This window comes from Rhagoletis zephyria, unplaced genomic scaffold (assembly GCF_001687245.7).
Source record: "Rhagoletis zephyria isolate East Lansing unplaced genomic scaffold, Rhagoletis_zephyria_1.1 Rzeph_scaffold_00009, whole genome shotgun sequence".
Classification (NCBI taxonomy): Eukaryota; Metazoa; Arthropoda; class Insecta; order Diptera; family Tephritidae; genus Rhagoletis; species Rhagoletis zephyria.
In genome coordinates, this window is record NW_016157093.1 from 191,603 (window position 1) to 211,708 (window position 20,106).

General features: G+C 36.2%; 1 protein-coding gene across 1 annotated transcript; it reads left to right on the plus strand.

The window, feature by feature from the left end:
• Positions 1–3,676: 3,676 nt before the first annotated feature.
• Positions 3,677–18,483, plus strand: LOC108358388 (probable serine/threonine-protein kinase fhkE). Its single transcript, XM_017609683.1, has 8 exons — positions 3,677–3,950; positions 4,023–4,190; positions 6,792–6,958; positions 7,017–7,188; positions 7,266–8,599; positions 10,257–10,541; positions 14,340–14,446; positions 17,792–18,483. The coding sequence occupies exons 1-8, from the start codon at positions 3,795–3,797 to the stop codon at positions 17,872–17,874; spliced, it is 2,472 nt and encodes an 823-aa protein (XP_017465172.1). The 5' UTR covers positions 3,677–3,794; the 3' UTR covers positions 17,875–18,483.
• The last annotated feature ends 1,623 nt before the right edge of the window (positions 18,484–20,106 follow it).

Genomic DNA, 20,106 nt, shown 5'->3' on the forward strand with positions numbered 1-20,106 from the left:
GAAGAGAGGCAATGCCTAAATTCTTTTTTTTTTTGATTTTATGCAATCAATGGAGTCTCATTAATGTCGTGCTGATACTAAAAAAAATATCTTCTGGCAGAGTGGTGTTCAAAAAAGAAGCTTTATGACTTTTATGTTAATGATTGGTGTACCAAAAACAACGTTTGACCACTTTCCACGTCGGTCTTTTATCAAACATTTGATGCCAAAAATATGGCCTTGTTTGCACCTAAAAAAGACCAATGCGATATATGTACACGGTTTTCAGTCGGAAACCTCTCGCAAGAAGAATATACTCTTCACCAAACAAAGAAAGAAGAGGCCAGGAATGAAAATAACAAAGATCGGGTGAAGAAACCCATGTATTCACCGTAGATCTTCAAGCTGTACTAATGTCCCCAAAATCTCAAGTCAGCAGCTTATACTACCGTACAAAGTTGTAGGGACACAACCTGGTTTTTTTCAATCTTAGAAACCAAAAAGCTTACTGTTTTTTGTGGAATGAGGTGGAAGGTGGATTAGGTGCTGAAGAGTTTGCAAGTATTTCGATTTACTTTATTGAAAATTAGGTTCTTTGTGGAAACGACAATCCAGTAAAAATTTTTATAGTGATGTTTGTATTTAACAAAATCATAGTTGTGTGATGAGTAATGTCTTGCTTAATGCAGCAGTCACACATAATATTACTATTGAACAAAAATTTCTTGAAATTGGCCACACACAGATGGAGGCAGACAGTGTGCACTCCACCATAGAGCGAGCTATGAAAAACAGAAATATTGATGTCCCTTCTGATTACATTGGTATATGTAAAGCAGCTCGAAAAAAGCTGTTGATAATGGGTGGAAGTATAGCAAAATTTCATGTTCGTAGCTGCATAAATGGAGGAGTTATAACGAAAATTCTCATAACTGAACAATCAGTTGTATGGGAGATACATGTATGTTATTGTGACCCGATCATTGTAACTTCACTGTAAGTGAAAACGGTGCGAATTTTCATGTTCCTAGCTGCATAAATGGAGTAGTTATGGCAAAAAAATCTTCCATATGAACAATCAGTTGTATAGAGGCTATAGGTTACAGCGACCCTATCTTCGCCATTTTCACTGAAAGTATTCTTTGCCTAATGAGTGACAACAGTGTAAAATTTCATTTTCCTAGCTACTTAAATTTAGGAGTTATAACGAAAAATCTTATATCTGAACAATAGCTATAGGTTATAGTGACCCGATCTTTGTAATTTTCATTCTAATTTTCTGATGATAATGGGTGGAAGAAATATTGCAAAATTTCATGTTCCTAGCTGCATAAATGGAGAAGTTATAACGAAAAATCTCATATCTGAACAATTGGAGCTATATGAAAACTGAGAGGCTAGATTGCATACAAACAGACAGACAGACAGACAGACGGGCATGGCTATATCGACTCAGCTCGACGTTTTGATCATTTAAGTATATATTTTAATGGGTCTATCTTTTCTTATTCTGGTAATGCTCAAAACGGAACTTCCAAAGTAAATTATTTGATTTTTTTTTGCTTAAAAAATGTAAAACGTTTTTTTTTCTGTTTTTGCGACCATGGGAATTAACCCTCTGATGCAAAAACAGCAAAACTATATTTTTAACACTTTTAAAAAAGTCCATTTCATACTGGTTTTAGGCCAAAAAAGGACATATTAAAGGTCAGGGTAGCTTTAAAATCCGCTGAATTTTTTCGCTATGTCTTCTCATTCTCGAGGTATTTGATTCAGTCCATTTTTCGCAAAATATGTAGAACACTGTGCACCGTTTTTGTCGGCTCAATTTGGGGTCCTGTTCCAAACGTTCCCAGGCATCCAGGCATCGAAAAAACGACGTTATCTATGGTCATTAAGTTCGAGCTCGTGGGAAAGTTGTGTCCTCTACGGGTGCAGGCCCAAAGCTGAGTGTTGAGTCTGCGAAACTTTGGGTTTTTGCACATGTCGAATAATTGACTGCCTCGGGTTCTCTTCACACTTTCACGGATAACGGCGATGTTCTCAACTGATCTGGTGTTTCTTTAACGTACGAGCATTGGCTGATTGCTTACCCAACCGAACCTTTTAAATTTGGCTGCCAAATATTAGAGGGTCGAGTTTGAATGACTGAATGAAAACCCATTTATCAGAAAGTTTACAAAACCACTAAAGAACTGAGCTCCAATATTGATAATCGTTCTATTTATAAGGAAACGGTTATCTGCCAAACTTTCATAGCCTGGTCAAAGGAGATCTTTCTGCACTAACTTGGAATAATTGGTAATTAGATGCCGAGGGACCAGTTGAATATAGTGGATGATTCTGGAAAGCCAGAAATACACTCGGAGGATTGCTTGCCTGTCGAGGGGCCTATAGTTTAAAATGTTTATCGGACGAGGGTCCTACGGAAAAGTGATGCACACCTCAGACCACTCGATCATAACCGCAGCCAATTATACAGGTCCAAAAATTATGAGATAACCTCAAAAAGCTGCTCAAAACACCACTTGAGAATCGTTTTTTGGAAGTTACTCGCCTGTTAAAATATTTGAAAAAGACACGTTTATGGTTGTACTTTGTTAATGACTTAAACGGTTCTGGAGAAACACTTATATCTTTGGTACAAAGTGTGACCATAGAGGGCTTTGCTACCTGGCAACGTAAAATATCTGGGATAGAATTTTTGAAAATAAATATTTTTCGATCAGTTTCGCTTTAGAAGACTTCCAATAAAAATAGCAAATTTTTAATATTAACCTTTTTTATAGGCCCCCAAATATAAATAGTTCGCATAAAAAATAGTTAGTTTTAAAAAATGGTCAAATATTGGAAGTCTCTTCAAGAGAAACAGAGTTTTCCAAACGAAATATATTTATTTTCAAGAATTCTATACCATTTGTACGAAAAAAATACATGCAAACTAAAGCGCTATGAGCGACCTCAAAATATTTTTTTAATTGGAAATAAAAAAACTGGGGTATATTTTTCGATATAGGAAACTCTAAGGGGTGAGAGGATTAAAATTCGGACTTTACTTTTTTCCCACATGCATTTTTAGACCACCCTAATGTAGGTACATACATACACTGACTAACATAAGTGTTCACGTGTTGATATTTTTAAATATTCACAACGTTTTTCAAACTAAATTTTATGCGGTTTTATAGTCCATACAATTTTAGTCAAAGGAAGTGAAAGTTTCAAGCGGATAAAAATCGCACTGATTTTTAATATTTAACCAAATATGCATTAATTTCTTATGAAATAAAATGCGGAAGACCGTTCGCAAAAGCCCTCACCAAAAACCAAAAATTATTAAAAATTAGCGTAACTTTTTAGCCGGTTGATACTTGCACTTCATCAGACTAAAATTGTATGGGCTATAAAACTGCATACCCAGAAAGGTTGTAAAGATTCAATTTTAAAATATTGAAATTTTGATGAAATTTAATTTTCCCAAATTTTTTATGAAGTTAGAAACTCTCGGGCAATTTTTTTTATAAAAAAGCAACAAAAAAATTCAAACCTGAAAAACGTTGAGAATATTTAAAAAAAAATCAACACGTGAACATTTGGGTAAGACTGTTAAAAATAGAGTTGCCGTCTTAAATTTACTTAGTAGCGAAATGTTAAATGCCTATCAAAAGTAATGAATTATTTTCTCTTCCTATTTCAGCATAATGCCACTTATCGGTCTACTACATCTGCGCATCATTACCTCCAATTTCGAATGATTTAAAGAAAATTGCGGCTGCTTTAGATTAACGTGACGGGAGGATACCGTCATAAATAATATGAATCGCTATATAACCCTTCAGCAATTGGGTGATGGCACTTACGGAACTGTGGTGTTGGCGCAACGCAAAGACACTGGCGAGAAGGTAGCTATTAAACGTATGAAGCGAAAATATTACTCCTGGGAAGAGGCGATGAATTTGCGTGAAGTCAAGGTAAGGTCTTTCAATTGATTTTTTGTTTATTAATCAAATTACTATAATTATTTAAAAAAATTTATCTTGCAGTCCCTTAAAAAACTCTCCCATCCAAATATTGTAAAATTAAAGGAAGTCATACGCGAAAATGATACGCTTTATTTTGTGTTCGAATACATGAAAGAGAACTTGTATCAAATGATAAAGGATCGAGATACGCATTTGCCGGAGCCAACGCTTAAAAGCATATTGTTTCAGGTAAAACCAATTTATGCCAAGATCTACCTACATAAATATGTACAATGGGACATTTCATGTTAGCCTAGGCACCGCATCCTTCCCTCCAAAATTGAGGCCTTTCAAAATTATTGCCCAAACCCAGATATTATAAGTTCTTTCGCTTTTTAATTTGAATCTTTAGATAATTTTTGGATATGCCGTTGTATAGCGTATGCAATATTAGTCTATTGAAGTGAAAGTTTTAAGCGTCTAAAAAATCGAGTTTATTTTTAATATTTTTTTAGTGGTTTTTATATAACAAGTGCAATTTATAAAAACTGGCGTTGCTGTTTTGAAATTTTGCTACGAAAGGTCTGCGTATTTTATTTCATACGAAATGCATTTTTAGATGGAAAAAAGTGCAAAGAGCTCGAAAATTTTAGTGAACATTTGTTGAGTTTTCTTAAATTTTGTATGAAGTTTGAAACTTTAATTTATATGGTTTTGGTTCAAGTATATTATAGAAAAGCAACAAAAAAATATAACTTGAAAAAACATTGTAAATATTAAAAAAAAAATCAACAGGTGAACACTTGTTTAAGTCACTGTACATAAATAGAAAATTAATCGGGTAAATGATAGACTTTTAATGATAAATGGAAATAACAATAAATTTCAAAACATCCAATATGGCGGACGAAAATTCTTAAAATTTATTGAATTCGGCTGAAATTCGTTACTGAGGTGTTTTCATGAACGCTGACTACGAATCTGATTTCAGTTTTGAAAAATTCTAAATGGCAGGCCCAATATGGCGTACAAGTTTGTTTGGAGACAAATTACTTTCGACGTTGTGCCATCAAAAGTGTAGTTTTTCGTTCTGTTTAAATAAGATTTTTAGAGAAAATATTTTTGGATACTATCTAGAGAGCCTGATACCCTAATAGGACCCATCTTTTTAAATACATAGATTTCTCTGGGTACACTCAATCATTTACTAACCTAATTCGTCTAGACCAGCTAAGTATGCAAAATGTATCCGGTCCCAAGGGAATAGAGGATAAATCTATCACTGAAAATTTCTCAACATGGGTGTAAAAATTTATCAGTTGATTGGTTAAGTAAAGTAACAAAAAGCAGTCTTAAAATCTTTATGTTGTGAAAGATGGAATCTCATTCCGGCCATATGCCCATCGGTTTCGTCAACTCAAATGTCGGGATTGCAATTATAAAAATTTTTCATTCTGACGCTCCAATTTCAATTAAAATTTTCAATAAAATTCACAAAACCCGAAGTAATACAGATCCTAAAACTGCGTTTCACATTTTGACTGAAAATTGTGATCACTGGCTTCAGATTTTTTTATGTGGTTTCAAAACATTTTGCAGTATTCCGCGAACTCGTTACTCGAGCTCATAGTCTTCTACGCGAAATTAAATGTTGAAGGCTTACCTCTTTGTGTAATGGTGTTGCTTGATTTTTCCGACAGGGTGGTAAGATGATTTATTTTGGATCGAATTTCTGTCATTCCTTGCAACCCAGGCTTGAACATGTCGGTTAGGACCTAGACTAAAGAACTTCGATATAGCCTCTAACCTTTGCGAACTTACGCCACTTTTTTATGCGTTGGTCCGCCTCGGTACAGAGTCGAAGGATCTTTTCACCGGAGCAGCATCATTCATGCATACTAAATATCCAAGCCGGCGCAATCTATATATTTTTACACCTTTAACTAAGTTCACGTCGTTAAAATGTTCATAAAGTTCGTTGTTTCATCTTCTTCGGTACTGGTTTAAACGGTTTCAACTCTGTGCCGTGTCTGATAACGCGTTGGACCCTTATATTTGCCCCCCTCCAGGTCATGTATTTGCTCATTTTTCTGATATACATGGACCCAAGATCATCAAGTTCCACGAACAAGTATTCGCCTAGCTTTTGAGCCGTACATATATACGCTATCAAGTTTAAATAGCGGCAAATCAGCTGCACTTGGTGGTAGTACTTTGAATAAGGAAATGAATTAGCAGGAAGAGTTTACGAGGTGTGTATAGCTCAGTGGTTAGCGCTTCTGACTTTGCAGATGTGGTGATCTCCGAAATAGCAGCTATAACTTCTACTGCTTAGACTGTGTTGCTTTATCCAGATTTCCTAAAAAACATTATACATACAACAAAACCGCGTATCAAGAAAATCCAAAACCCCGTATGTGAGGTTGCCGCCTTTAAGCTTTCTATATTTGCCGATTAATGTTGCAACTAATCCTGACTTACAATATTTTCAGCAGTTTCATAATGGTTTGGATGTTAAGCAATTTTTTCTGTTTAATCTTATCTCAAGGCGAGGTTAAGGCTCCACTTTTATATAAGTCGTGGAAGTTTTGATAGCGTATTAGTGTTCTCAGCCTTTTTTTTAACTTTGGAGGAATAAAAAAGCTGAAGTTTTACTTCAGATATAAGGAAGCCTCAGTAAAAACCCGATCATCCTCTCTACAATTAACTAAGGTTTCTAGTTTTTTAAGACGCAAAAGTAAATCCATGCTTATATGCGGCCACTCTTCGTAGCTCAAAATACAGTTCAAAGCTCAGAATACAGTTTTTATCCTCATAAAATTCTATGTTATCTTCTTTTCATTTAAAAAGGTACTCACCGGGTTAGCATTCATGCATCGCCATGGATTCTTTCATCGCGATTTGAAGCCAGAAAATTTACTTTGCTCCGGACCAGAGCTAATAAAAATAGCAGATTTTGGTTTGGCGCGCGAAATACGATCGCGACCACCATTCACCGATTATGTCTCCACGAGATGGTAAGATGTGTTTTTTAACCTTCCTTAACAGTTACTTAAAAAAAAAGTCTTCCAAAAGGTATCGAGCGCCAGAGGTGCTGCTGCATTCCACAAACTATGCTAGTTCCATAGATCTATGGGCAATGGGCTGCATTATGGCGGAGCTGTACACATTTCGACCACTATTTCCGGGCAGCAGTGAGGTGGATCAATTATTTAAAATTTGTTCTGTTTTAGGAACTCCGGACAAGGTAGGTCGTTATTTTTTACATTAAAAAAATAAAATAAAATTTTGGAATTAATAGCATTTATTATTGTACATAAACAGAGTGAATGGCCCGAGGGCTACCGGCTCGCTGCCACCATACACTTTCGTTATCCGGAATGCATCAAAGTACCGCTCAACACAATTGTGACACGCTGCAGTCAAGCGGGGCTAGATTTGCTGGAGGACATGCTGCACTACGATCCGGATAAGCGACCCACAGCGCAGCAAAGCCTCAAATATGCCTACTTTCATGCGTTAAAACGTATTTCACCCACAGCGGCTGCCAAGGCTAATGTAAAACTTACGGCCAAATACGCTGCAGCAGTTGCGGCTAATGGCGTCAACAATGCCAATGCTGTTCGGAATGTACGGCAGGTGCAAAATTTGTCGAATAATGTGCTTCCGGTGCAAGAGAAACTCCAGGCTGTAACTGAATTACTGCAACAGGGTAATATGCAACACAGCAACAACACTAGTACCGTAAATGCCAATAACGCATTAAATGCGACTGTTACCAGCAATCGCGGAGCCAACAACAACAACATCAATTTGCATGCCAAACGCAGCACAAATCCAGTTTCACACAATCCAAATCAAGTGCAAATGCCGAAGGTCAGTTTTTTGGCATTAAATGGTGTCGTCGGTGGCGGCGGCGGCAACGACGCCACACATTCCACGGTGCCGCTGCAGTTATCAGCTGTTGGTACAAACTCTCACAGAAACAACACCATACTCACTAATAACTCGAATAATGCACCAAATCTACTACTGCGTGAGCCAATGGAAGATAATCTCTCGATAAAGAGTGGCACCCTTCGCTATAATGGCACACTCGCGCCAGCGAATCTCGGCTATCTGAACGGTGGTGATTCTACGCTTTATAAGCGTTCGCAAGAAAATCTGACCTTCACAGAGTCCATAAATGACATCTATTTGAATCGAAACACCGGTCAGCTGCATCCGCCACAGCCGCCAAATGTATCCTTTAACACCACCAGCAACAACGTAGCAGGGAACATCAAAGCCGGTGTTATCTATCTCGCCAATGGTCACCGAAACTATGCACTCTTTGAGACCGCTGCGAAGAATGCTAAAAATTCGGCCAAAATCAATGGCTATTTATTCCAGTCACGTCCGAGTATAGTGAATATTGATACACTGGGCACGGATGGCAAAGTATACAATATGTTCTCGAAGGTGGTGTCAAACAAACAAGCACCTACGAGCAATCTGATAATGCGAAATGCTTTTGAGCCTGCTTTGGAAAGAAATGAATACAACGAGCAAGCAAGCTTGAAACAACAATATGAACGAGTTGGAGGTGACACAAAACCTTTACCGCCGGCGCGGAACGGTGATTTTAACAAGGATGACGAACTCGATCTTATATTAGGGTAAGTTTATAAAAGTGTTCGCGAAAAATGCAAACATAAATAAAAAAATATATATAGAAATTGCGCCAGGGTCAATCCTGGATAGGAAGCTGTCGTGGAAACCTAATAGTAAAGAAAGGGCAAGAAAGGCTGCAGGGGAGTTATTGGTATGAGATGGGGTCTCTCGCCCTAAGTTATTCATTGGCTTTAAGAAACTATAGTTAAACCTATCTTGTTATAAGGAGCGCTTGTCTGGTGGAACGGGTCAGAGAAGGCTTCAATTGCTATGCAACTGAAACGCGTACAGCGGATTGGCCTTATCAGAATTAGTGGGGTATTAAGAACCACATTTACACTGGCGCAAACGTCATGATGACCATTACGGCTGTAGATTTTGTACGCAGAATTGTCGCAGCACGAACTTGAATCTGCTTGAAAGCTGGACACTATAGCATGGAATAGCATGTACTCTGTCGGGGCCCCGGAAGGCGATAATGGCGCGCTCGAAATCTATCAACCAATTCGGAGCACTTCCTAATCAGTCTCACTTGGTTGCCGGGTCACAGGCACATTGCGAAAAACTGCGTGCATAGCTGTCGACTTTGGAAGGTGCCCTTGAAACGTTGTCACCTGGTATGGAGCAGCTGGGGATGCCTCTGTTCTCTTCCGGTTCACTCTTGGACGGTTAGGCCTCATGTAAGTTCGGCGAGCGCTGGACTTCAACTAAGACATGCGCAATCCCACGATCCTTCTGGCCTTGGGTGGACCGGGTTGGTTAAAAGAGCTTCGAATGCTTGCAGAGCCGCAGCGCTAGCTATTAATGGGGGTTCTGAGTCGACACTATGTGGTTGGTCTTAACGCAGTGAAGTTGGGAATCTTACCGGATGCCTTTGTCATCAGTTGTCAAGAGGATGATGGGGTGAAAATATCTTAACGCTGTCTTCCTTTTATGGATTTTGGTGATTAATGAACTGCTGCAAGCCTTGGAAAAGAAGCGGGGCTCCAGTATCATTGCATATACTGACTACCTTACGGTGGTTGTAAGTAGGAAATTTCCATAAACTCTGTTTGATATCATGAAGGTTAAAACAGGATTAGTTGTTGGACCAAAGAGAATGACCTGGGTGTTAATGCATGAAATATTGACCTGGTGATTTTCACAGGAAAGTAGAAGATCCCCTCAATATAGTTCCCTACCATGGGCAATCCGACGGTGAAGCTTTCGGAATCCAAAAAATTCTTAGACATGGTACCGGACAAATCCGTCTTCCGGAGCGCTCTTTCTTTGGTGGTTATAGTATTTTATAATATTTCTAGTAGTTAGTACTGCTGTTCCTACAATAGTGCTGAGATGGGTTTGTGTGAATCATTCGGATGTAGTGATACCTTTGTAGGTCGATATCACCCGTCAACTAAAAAAACTCTGGCATACCTTGGCTCATGTTACGGTTTTAACTAATCGGGAACAGTAACGATATTATGTACTTAACTTCACCTGAGTACACGCAGTTGAAAGTATATACTGTAACCATCAGCACAGAGCTACCACTCTGGTTGAACTGGTCGTAGAAAGAGTAGGGTAGGCAGACTACTTGGGAGTCGCTAATTCATTTAAGATCGTGAATATCAGCTTAAATTTGTCGAGATATTACTACTAATAATTGTATATAATTTTCAGTTCCAAAATAAAAACATCAGCGAAACGTCAACGTAATGCAAAAACAAATATTTTACTGGAAGATCTATTCGGTCATCTTTCACTTGATTCGGATAGCGACACAGCGAAGTACCCGAATACAGTTCCATTCACAACACATCAACAGCAATCGCACTTGGAACGTAACTCCAGTTTGCCAAATGGTTACTCGAACGAGAATTCGTTGACAGAAAAGAGTAAGAAGAAGATTCCGAGTAGCATTGAAGTTAACAACGGTAGTTATACCGGCTCACTCTCAACAAATGCGTAAGTAAGACAACAATTTCCATAAAACTTAATATACACATACATATGTATGAATTCCTAGATACATACATGTTCGTTCATGTCACACAGTGTGCTTTTTGAACACCCCATGCGAGTTAATTGTTAAACCGTCTTCTTGAGAGCTGCATACTGGCCTTTAGCCGTTCAAATTAAAGAGCTTTAAAGTAAAACCCCAGATACAATCAGTTGCATGTTCATGAAAGGTATACAATTATCCTGAAACGTACAACAGGTAATCAATAGGGGTTAGAAAATCACTGGGTACGCGTTATGAAATTTCGAAAGCTGCTAAGTTCCTCTGTAGGAATTAAGAAGTGAGCGAGTTAATCGTAGCGCTTTCGATAGAAACAATATTTTGACATGAAACCAAATGGTTTTGAAAGTTAAGTTTATTAACTTTCACGGAAAAATACTTCCATTGACCCACAATTACTTTTTGACCTTAAACAAATTTGTAGAAAAAAGTGTTCTTCGAAAAAATCATGCAAAATCCACCGGATTTATTCCAAAAAAAAGCTTTTGTATGTTTTATTATACTAGTATTATAGATTTTGAGACGAGAAACACGATTCCACTGTTTAAAAATCGATACAAAATTTTAATTTCAATTTAAGAAATGCAATTTTGATTCCATTTTTTTATTTGCATGCAGCTGTGCATCCTTCTCACAATTGAATATCACTCGAATAACAAGTACGCTGTAGTGCTATTCAAGATCTGTCGATTTTCAAGATTTGTCGATTTTTAAACAGTGGAATCGCGTTACTCGTCTGAAAATCTATAATACTAATGTAATAAAACATAAAAGAAATTTTTTTTGGAATAAATCCTGTGGATTTTGCATGTTTTTTTTGGAAGAACACTATATTTGACCAATCTTTTTAAGGTCAAGAAGTAATTATGGGTCAATGGCAGTATTTGTCCGTGAAGGATAATAAAATTAGCTTTCAAAACCATTTTCTTTCATATCAAAATATTGCATATGTCGAAAGCGCTACGATTAATTCTAATGAAGTGTTCAAAAAGCACACTTTGTGTCATAGAGCTTTTAAAGCACAGATTTAAAACTACATACACCAGAGTGAAAGTTTTTTCAGCTTAAAATAGTTATAATTTCGTACACTTCTTAATCATTAAAAAGGGGAAGAAAAAGTATAGCAAAATACGAACAGGGAAGAAAGAAAAGAACACATTTTAGAAAGTTACAATGTAACCTACATATTTATAAGATTTCAAAAATTCTTATATGTTCGCCCCTTGTCTTCACTTTGGTTTCAGACGTGATTCGTTAGGTAGAGTATTCTTCGTTGTTGATTAAAGTACGGTGTATTTAACTTTTTCGGTGTCCAGCCTGGCAAAAAAAGGTTTAAGCTCTCACCACTAACTACGAGTCAGAAAAAAAATTTGTATTATATTATATACCTAATTTCAAACGTAACTTTTTCATTGACCTTCAGGTTAGTATCTTCAGTAATTGCAGTGTAAATAAAAAACGCCTACTGAAAAAATTTACTTTTTGTCAGTTACGCCATTTTGGCGGTTAGGGCTGGATATGTTCGATATGTAAACCAGTCACACAATATAATGGTTCTATCTGCCTACATATAGCAAAAACTTGTATCTGAACAATCAGTGGTATAAGAGATATAGCTTATACAGCAACGATCTTGACGATCTTCTCAGTAGACTTTGTGTGATTATTTAGAAAATAGCTCACGAAATTGTCCGGCGTTGAGGCCCGTATGCAGCTCTCAAGAAAAGCAAAAACTCCATATAAAATGACGTACATGAAATGGCAGAGAAAAAATCTTGTGTACAATTTTCTTGAGGCAGTACGCAGTTTTTAAGAAATTTGCTACGCTTTCTACTACGATTTTCTAAAGTTTTTTTGTGAAAAAGAGCACAAAGTAACCCATGCTTGCAACAGAAATACATATATGCCTGTTCCATTATTTCTCGAGGAAAGAGTAACACAACGGGCTGGTGAAGTATCAGATGTCAAAATTCCTTGGACACACACTCGAAATAAGGGCAATTTTTTTCTTGACCGTTTTCTTGAGAGCTGCATACTGGCCTTTAGCCGTTCAAATTAAAGAGCTTTAAAGTAAAACCCCAGATACAATCAGTTGCATGTTCATGAAAGGTATACAATTATCCTGAAACGTACAACAGGTAATCAATAGGGGTTAGAAAATCACTGGGTACGCGTTATGAAATTTCGAAAGCTGCTAAGTTCCTCTATAGGAATTAAGAAGTGCTGAGATGATTCCACCTCATCATCCTCCGGATAGCTGCGTCACATTGGGTCATTTTAGTAGGGAGTATTTGTAGGGTTTCGGGCTACATTTACAAGTAAAAATACATGAAAATTTTAAACTTTGGCTAGGTCTGTAGGCTTTTCAAGGGTGGAAATAATATGCCTAGTATAATTATATTTCTTAAGACCATTCTAATCAGCCCCGATAACGTTTACTGACCATTGTACTTTCTGGCAGAGTCTTAGGACACTTTTTAAAACAACCTTCTTTTTGACAAAAATCTCTTCTACATTCTTTTTTTCGCACTAGTTCAATATAATTTAGTAGACGAAAGATTTGTATTGAACAATGGTATAGAATAAGAAAAAATCTGTTAGAGGTATTCTTTTAATCGATAAAATGTCTCGAAAGCTTGGAAACTTTAATTAGACAAACTTGTTAAGTTTGATCAAATATCTATGTAAATTTATTCAAAGAATATATTAATGAAAATAGTTTATTGTCCAGGTGTTATTTTTATGTTTTACTTTGCTACTTTGTCTAAACTCGTACCAATGTGCATATATATGTATGCCATTGTTTGTTCAAATGTAATTTTCATGAAAACAAACTTATTAGTTATTGCATCTAAACAGTTGTATTGGTCACTTGCCAAATGCTTTTTATTGATACATATCTTTATTGTGACATTGTCTAAAGATTTCAATGTGTCTTTTGTGCAACAGTTCTAGTATTTCTAAGGATTCATTTGACCCGCCCACAGACGATGAGTGCCAATTTTGGCCTATTAGGTAAACAAATATATAGTAGAAAACAAGATTTTATAACAAAAAAGTAAAAGTACAAACATACATATATACATAGATCTGTAAATTTAATTATCTATTTAGTTAGCGATTAGTGAACAGTAGACCTTATAAGCAGTAATTTCAAAATTGAACACTAAAATTTAACACAATACAGTTTGGGTCCACTTAATAAGACCGTAATTTTTACACATATAGATATATTTTTGACAGACATACTCGAACATAAATAAATTGGTTGGATTCCTGGCAGATCAACTCCTGCTGATCCCTTGATTTGAGTACGACATTCATACACATCTATCTACTAACAACACACATGTAATTCAATCAATATTACTTCTTTAATCCGAAAAGAGTGGTAAAGTTTTGTAATGTTGTTCTAAATTCCAGTATACTTACATATTTGGCTAAAGTAGATTTGATTTGAACGCCACACCTTCTAAGAAATGCAACTGTGTATATTTGTAGCACAAGTAGTACATATACATACGTACAGTATGTATTTCACGGATTGAATGTTTTGTAATTTGTTCCTACATAAAAGTTTGTGGGTATAGCATGTGCAAATTTCCATATCGTACAAACACAACATTTATTCAAGTAAGAAAAATTGTTGTTGAATTTCATTCCTATTCAATATTACATAAATACTCGTAGTGACTAGTAGAAAAAGCAGATGTATGCATAAGTACTGAAAATTCTTTTTTCAGAGTTGATCCTAAGTCTATCGACGTGAATAAATCTAAATTACAACCATGGGACGGAACCAATAAAACTGAAGATGAAAAACTAACGGCGTGGATGGTCGCTGAAAATGGTAGGTTCTTAAGTAAATAGACCTTTAAATTGTAAGTTAAGGCTATATATAGTATGTGACCTCATGCGATCTCATTTCCAGATATAAAAGAACCGGCTTTGGTTCAAGTTCTGATAAACAGTTATACGAAAGTTAAGCTAAGACACACTTCTGGCTGGCTAGTAAAATCCTCATCTTTTGATTTAATTTTATTTTAATCATAATCCAGAAAGTATTCATTTCATACAGATTACAAGGAAATATAAATAAAAGGTACAAATTAAGTAACTAATTCATTCAGTAACGATTTGGAACGGATTTCTGAGTAAGATGAAGTCAAGAGCAGAAGAATTTGTTGAGAGCGATATGAATTCCTTTAAAGTATTGAAAATAGGAGTTTTAGATGAGTATCTGCCGACGACGGCCTGACCTCACGACCCTCAAAGGCGCAGCGTATCCAAATCCTTAATCACCGCCCTGTAATGAATCAGATCTGCCGTCCGGCACCCGAATGGAATGCAACTCCAAATCGAACACCCGCATTTGGGTGTTAAACCACTAGTATACTCTGGGGGCTCCTTTCCCCTATGGTACCAGACTTAAGTATTTGGGCAGAGCTCGTAGCCGAAACTACTGCCAGTTGAGCTTCCACTCCACTCGACGACTGACGGTCTTTGGCTAGGGTCATCGGGTTGTCATCAGTGTTGCCGTTTTGATCCATTTACATCAAAAGTGATACGTGTTTATGCACCTTTTCGACAGATACTTTATTTTTTCGCTCATTTCGCGTGATACTTAAATTTCCCGCGTAGTACAAATTTTGATACATTACAAAATACGAGATGTATACATATGTATGCAGTGGCAGCTTTTAAAATTTAATCGAAAATATTAAACGTTTTGGGGTCAAATAAGCTTAGAGAAAAATGCTTTAAACAAGCTATACATAAGTACCAGGTGACCGAGCATTAGCCGGAGCGCATATACTCTTTAAAGTTTTCAAAATTTGGACAGCTTTAAAAAAAATATTTTGAAAAAAAAAATAGATTTCGATATCTATTAAGTAAATTTCGTACCCCAAAATTTAGCTGGCAACCCTATTCCGAAATACTCTGGAATGAATGGGACATATCTTGTGCGTATATGTACTGTGTATACATAAAAAATGCTGATTAAAATTAACAAAATAAAAATGTTTACTACTATACGGAAGTGTGGCAACCCTGATGGAAAATATTTCCTGATCAAAGTTCTCAACAATACCTTTCATTTCATATCCACATTGCGATGCTTTACATAAATTGTGCAGAATCGAAAATAAGTGGCAACCTTACACTATTATCCCAAGGGGTAATATTTTGTATATAGGGAAAGCATTATTTAAGAATCTTCTCTTGGTACCCATGAATATAAATATTTTACCTATTTTTCTTAACAAAAAATTAAATAAATATGTGAATTAAAATGTGAATATGTGAATTACAAATATTTTTGAATTAGGGATCTTTAAAATACTTACCTTTTGATACCAATATTGTGATATTTTAATTAATTTGTAACTAATTTGGAATAGGTGGCGACCTTATTCCAGTCTTTATTCGAGGCCTATTCAGATAACCTTAAAATCCAAAACATTATATGTGTACAAAATTTCATCAAAATCGTTAGAGCCGTATAGATATATATATATATATATATATAAGAATTGCTCGTTTAATGTAATAAGATGAGCTGACTGCATTCATTTTTAATTTATTTTGCTTGCCTCATACATATGTATGTAGTTCTGCGGCTCCAGTTTTAAAATTGATCCAATAAAAAAGGGAAAATGGCTTTCATTACAAACTGTTGAGAATATAACGGGGCGTATTCATGGTCAAAATAAAGTCGACACAGAAAGTAGTTTCATAATTCCCAACGAGTTTAAGGCGGAAAGTATGGCTGATTTCCAAGACGTATCAATACAATGTTTGGATACTTTTATACTGCGGTATTTAAACTGTTTGTATATGCAGAGTTGCGACATATTGCAACCATATACATTGCATATTTTAAATATTCAACGCCAATGGTAACCAATAACAAACGAAACATCAACTTTGTTTCAGATGCGCTGATTACTCCTGCGATGCGTTTCGATAACTTTTCGCATGCGTTTTGGAAAAGTATACATTGTCAATAGGGGTCTTCATCTAAAGTGATAAAGGGATAAATTGCCTTAATTTATCAGTTTATTCGCATTCTTTCGTGAACGCATCTTGGTAAATAATTGCATAAAAGTGTTTATTATTTAACTTATAAGCTAGGTACGTTTCATTCTTACCTCCTCCATTGTGTTCAATTGCTTTTATGAGTTCGCAGCAAAAGCGATTTCCTGGAAACCTGTAAGGGTTGAATTTTGCTGAAATTTAAACATTTATTTACCAACGTCGTTTGATAAAGTGATAAACTTTGGTTAAATAGATTTCCATACAAAGTTTGATAGTTCATTTATCAAAATGACAAATCGATCACTTTTTAAAGTTTATCAAGAGTTTCTCACTTTTGATGAAGATCCCCTAATATTTTGTATGAAACCAAATAGCTTTTTTTTAATTTTTTGTAACTTGTTACTTTGATACTTAAAAAAAAATTGGTGATACATTTGATCCATTTTTTGTTTTTTTTTTTTACGATACATTTTTGCATGATGTCGCGGCAACACTGGTTGGCATGTACGTAATTCCACAAATGCAGAACCTCCCTGAAGAGGCAGGAAGGGTGAACAAAAGCAAAGAGCGAAGAGCAAAACGAACGTTTTTTTTGAATTCGCTCAACTCTATTGATATAGTAAGCATAGTAAGGTCTCCAAATTACGGCGACATAGTCTAACCAGAGCGCACCAGGGAGGTATAGAGTAAATTTAGGGTAAACGGATCCGAAAAGTCTGAACTGAAACGTCGAATAAAAGCCAACATAGACTATGCTACATCTATCGTGCAGTTTAAGTGAATTTTAAGTGAGAATCCATATTCAAACCCCACACCCAGTTCTGTAGCTACCCAACTGAGAACCACTAATAGGCAGGAAGTTGGAACAAGAGAGCGGGATTTTTAGAAGGTGACATGATGACACTTATTTATATTTAATTTTATAATAAAGTAATTCTTACTTGATCCTAGGGCAGTTGTTAGTTGTTAAAGTGACTTCAAAAACTGACTGAATTATCGCGAAATTTCAAATCTTGGCCTCTTTTTCGCTTAAAGCTCTCCCCTTTTAAATTTAAATTTGATTTTGGGGCTTTTTCTTTTTCCTAAATATGAAAACAATCTCATAGCCAGTGGTTATTCAGGAGTATACTGATCTTTTTCCCTCTTTTCATTACAGGTTCGTTGCTTGAAAAAAAAATTCTAAATGGATTTAACGATAAAAACCATACCGAATGGAATACAACGTACCTTAACTATTAGGAAGACGACAACAACAACAATTAAGCAAGATGTTAAAGGATGAGTGACTGGAGTTGATGAGATGTGTGAAGTAAACTTTCATACAAATGTTTGTGCTGTGATAAACTTAATTAAAAAAAGATTCTAAACTTCTAATAAGTAAGATAAAAGGAGTGCTAAAAGGCTTTTAAGTACTTAGTAATGGCGGTTTTGTTTCTACAAAAAATGCTGCCTTTTCATTGCTCTCTTCCTAGTATTTGTACGTAGAGGGCAAAGAGAAGGTAACCGTTTTTGGTAGAAACGAAAACGCCATAAGTCACACAAAGAGGGTGGTCCAAACATATGTAGGTGCCTTTGTGTATAATCAATAATAGTATAATTTTTACATTCAGAACTCTTTCCTGAAAAAACTTTAAATTGTCTGGTAGGCACTAGAAATATGTGCTTCGGACAGAATAGGGTTATCGCCCGGTTAGTGACTAGCGGCTGGCATATGAATTGTTGAATCTGGTCCTTAAAGTATATGAAACGGCTTTTAATATTCATAGGAAATGCTTCGCATTAGAAAGAGTTTCTGCTGGAAGGCTTGTTAGTTCAGCGGAAGAAAATCATGCTTAGGGACACGATATCGAACCGAAAGTGTCGATATGGTACTCATTTAAAGTATCGCTGGAAAAATATCGGGTACCCATTAATATCGGAATAAAAAGACTAGATATCGCAAATATCGATACCAAAATAAAAAATAATAATATCAGAAAAAGTGATTAGAAACCTCCGAGCGTATTTCTGCCAGGGCTTCTCATAAAAACGCCCTTTGTGGCACAACATCAAGGCGGACGCAACAAATCGGAGGAGAAGTTCGGCCAAACGCTAACATATTTTGTAAGCGCCAATCTATTATTTTTACACGTAGAGATTGAGGTGTTGACTTAAAACACCGAGACCGCGCCACATGCAATCCTAACGGTAGTAAAAAATTTCTGCTCTTTAAAGCCTAATTTATATCGGGAAGAGTTGATAATCAGATAAGTCTTGAAAGCAATTTTTTCGCATTATCTTTTGTGTTTTCTATTTGCTTCCAGACGCGTCAACTTTTATTGAATTCAAGTTCGTGGTTCTTTAAATGGGAGGTATCTGCACTCTTCCCCTTTCTTTTCACCTCCTTCGCCTTGGAACGAGCAGACTTGAAAGCAAGACTTGACGTATCTGAAAGCTGACTAATTTGAGTTTATGACATTCGATACGATACTAGGATTCTGGTACTCGATTCCAAAAAGGATCGTTTTAAAACTATCGATTAAAAAATATCGGTATCGAATGCCAAAAGTATCGATATGGTATCGTATCGTATCGAAATTCGTGTCCCTAATCATGCTCAGCAAGATGTAATGCAAGTTCTACGGTGGCATAAGAGCACTGTGAAAATAATGTTTCGACCAAATCAGAAGTATTCTGTGGAATCTGTGGGACAGTTCTTAGTGATAGCTCCGTTTTCACATGCACATGTCGTTATTGAAGGTAACACATATATTGTTCGAATTGTTTACGGTCTTTATTGTTATACCAGATGTTTTTAAGGCCAACTTATGGTTGTAAACAGGGAACCCATTGAGTTCGTAGAAGGGAGTGTAAGGTTTAAAATTCGTTCCCACGCGAAACTCTTTGCTATTATTCTGTGAGCAGAGATTAACCTTTGTAGGAATTATCGAATTGAGAGGATCCTTATATTAAATGATAGTTAGGCGGCACAGAGAGCTCTATCGTCCTTCGATGTCAAATGCTCTTTGGTCCTGTATAGTGAAACTTAACGCCCTGAATGAGCATAATGATATTTAGAACATATGGAAATCGAAGAAAATGAGGAAGCTGATCAGTTATCTAGAATAGCTGCTGCCTCGACTCCTACAGGCCCCGGAGCCTTTTCTTGTTTTGCATATTTAGATGACATCTATTCTAGTTCTATTGGAATATTCAAAATACGTCCTTTGCAAAAGTTTCATTATTTTTGGTGAGCTTTAATTTACTGGCATTAGGGTGATAAAAGCTGAGATCTGGTGGGTATGGAATTCAATTTGGAATAAAATATCTAACAAAGCTTTCGAATATTAATTGTAGGTAAATTAAGGAATCAATATGTTGTTCAAAGGATGTATTCGATTTGAAAACAAAACGAGCTTGGTTTTGGACCCTCCCTTATTTGTGTTCGGACTTATTTGGTTCTTTAGCGGCTGCAGTTAGGAGCAAAACTTT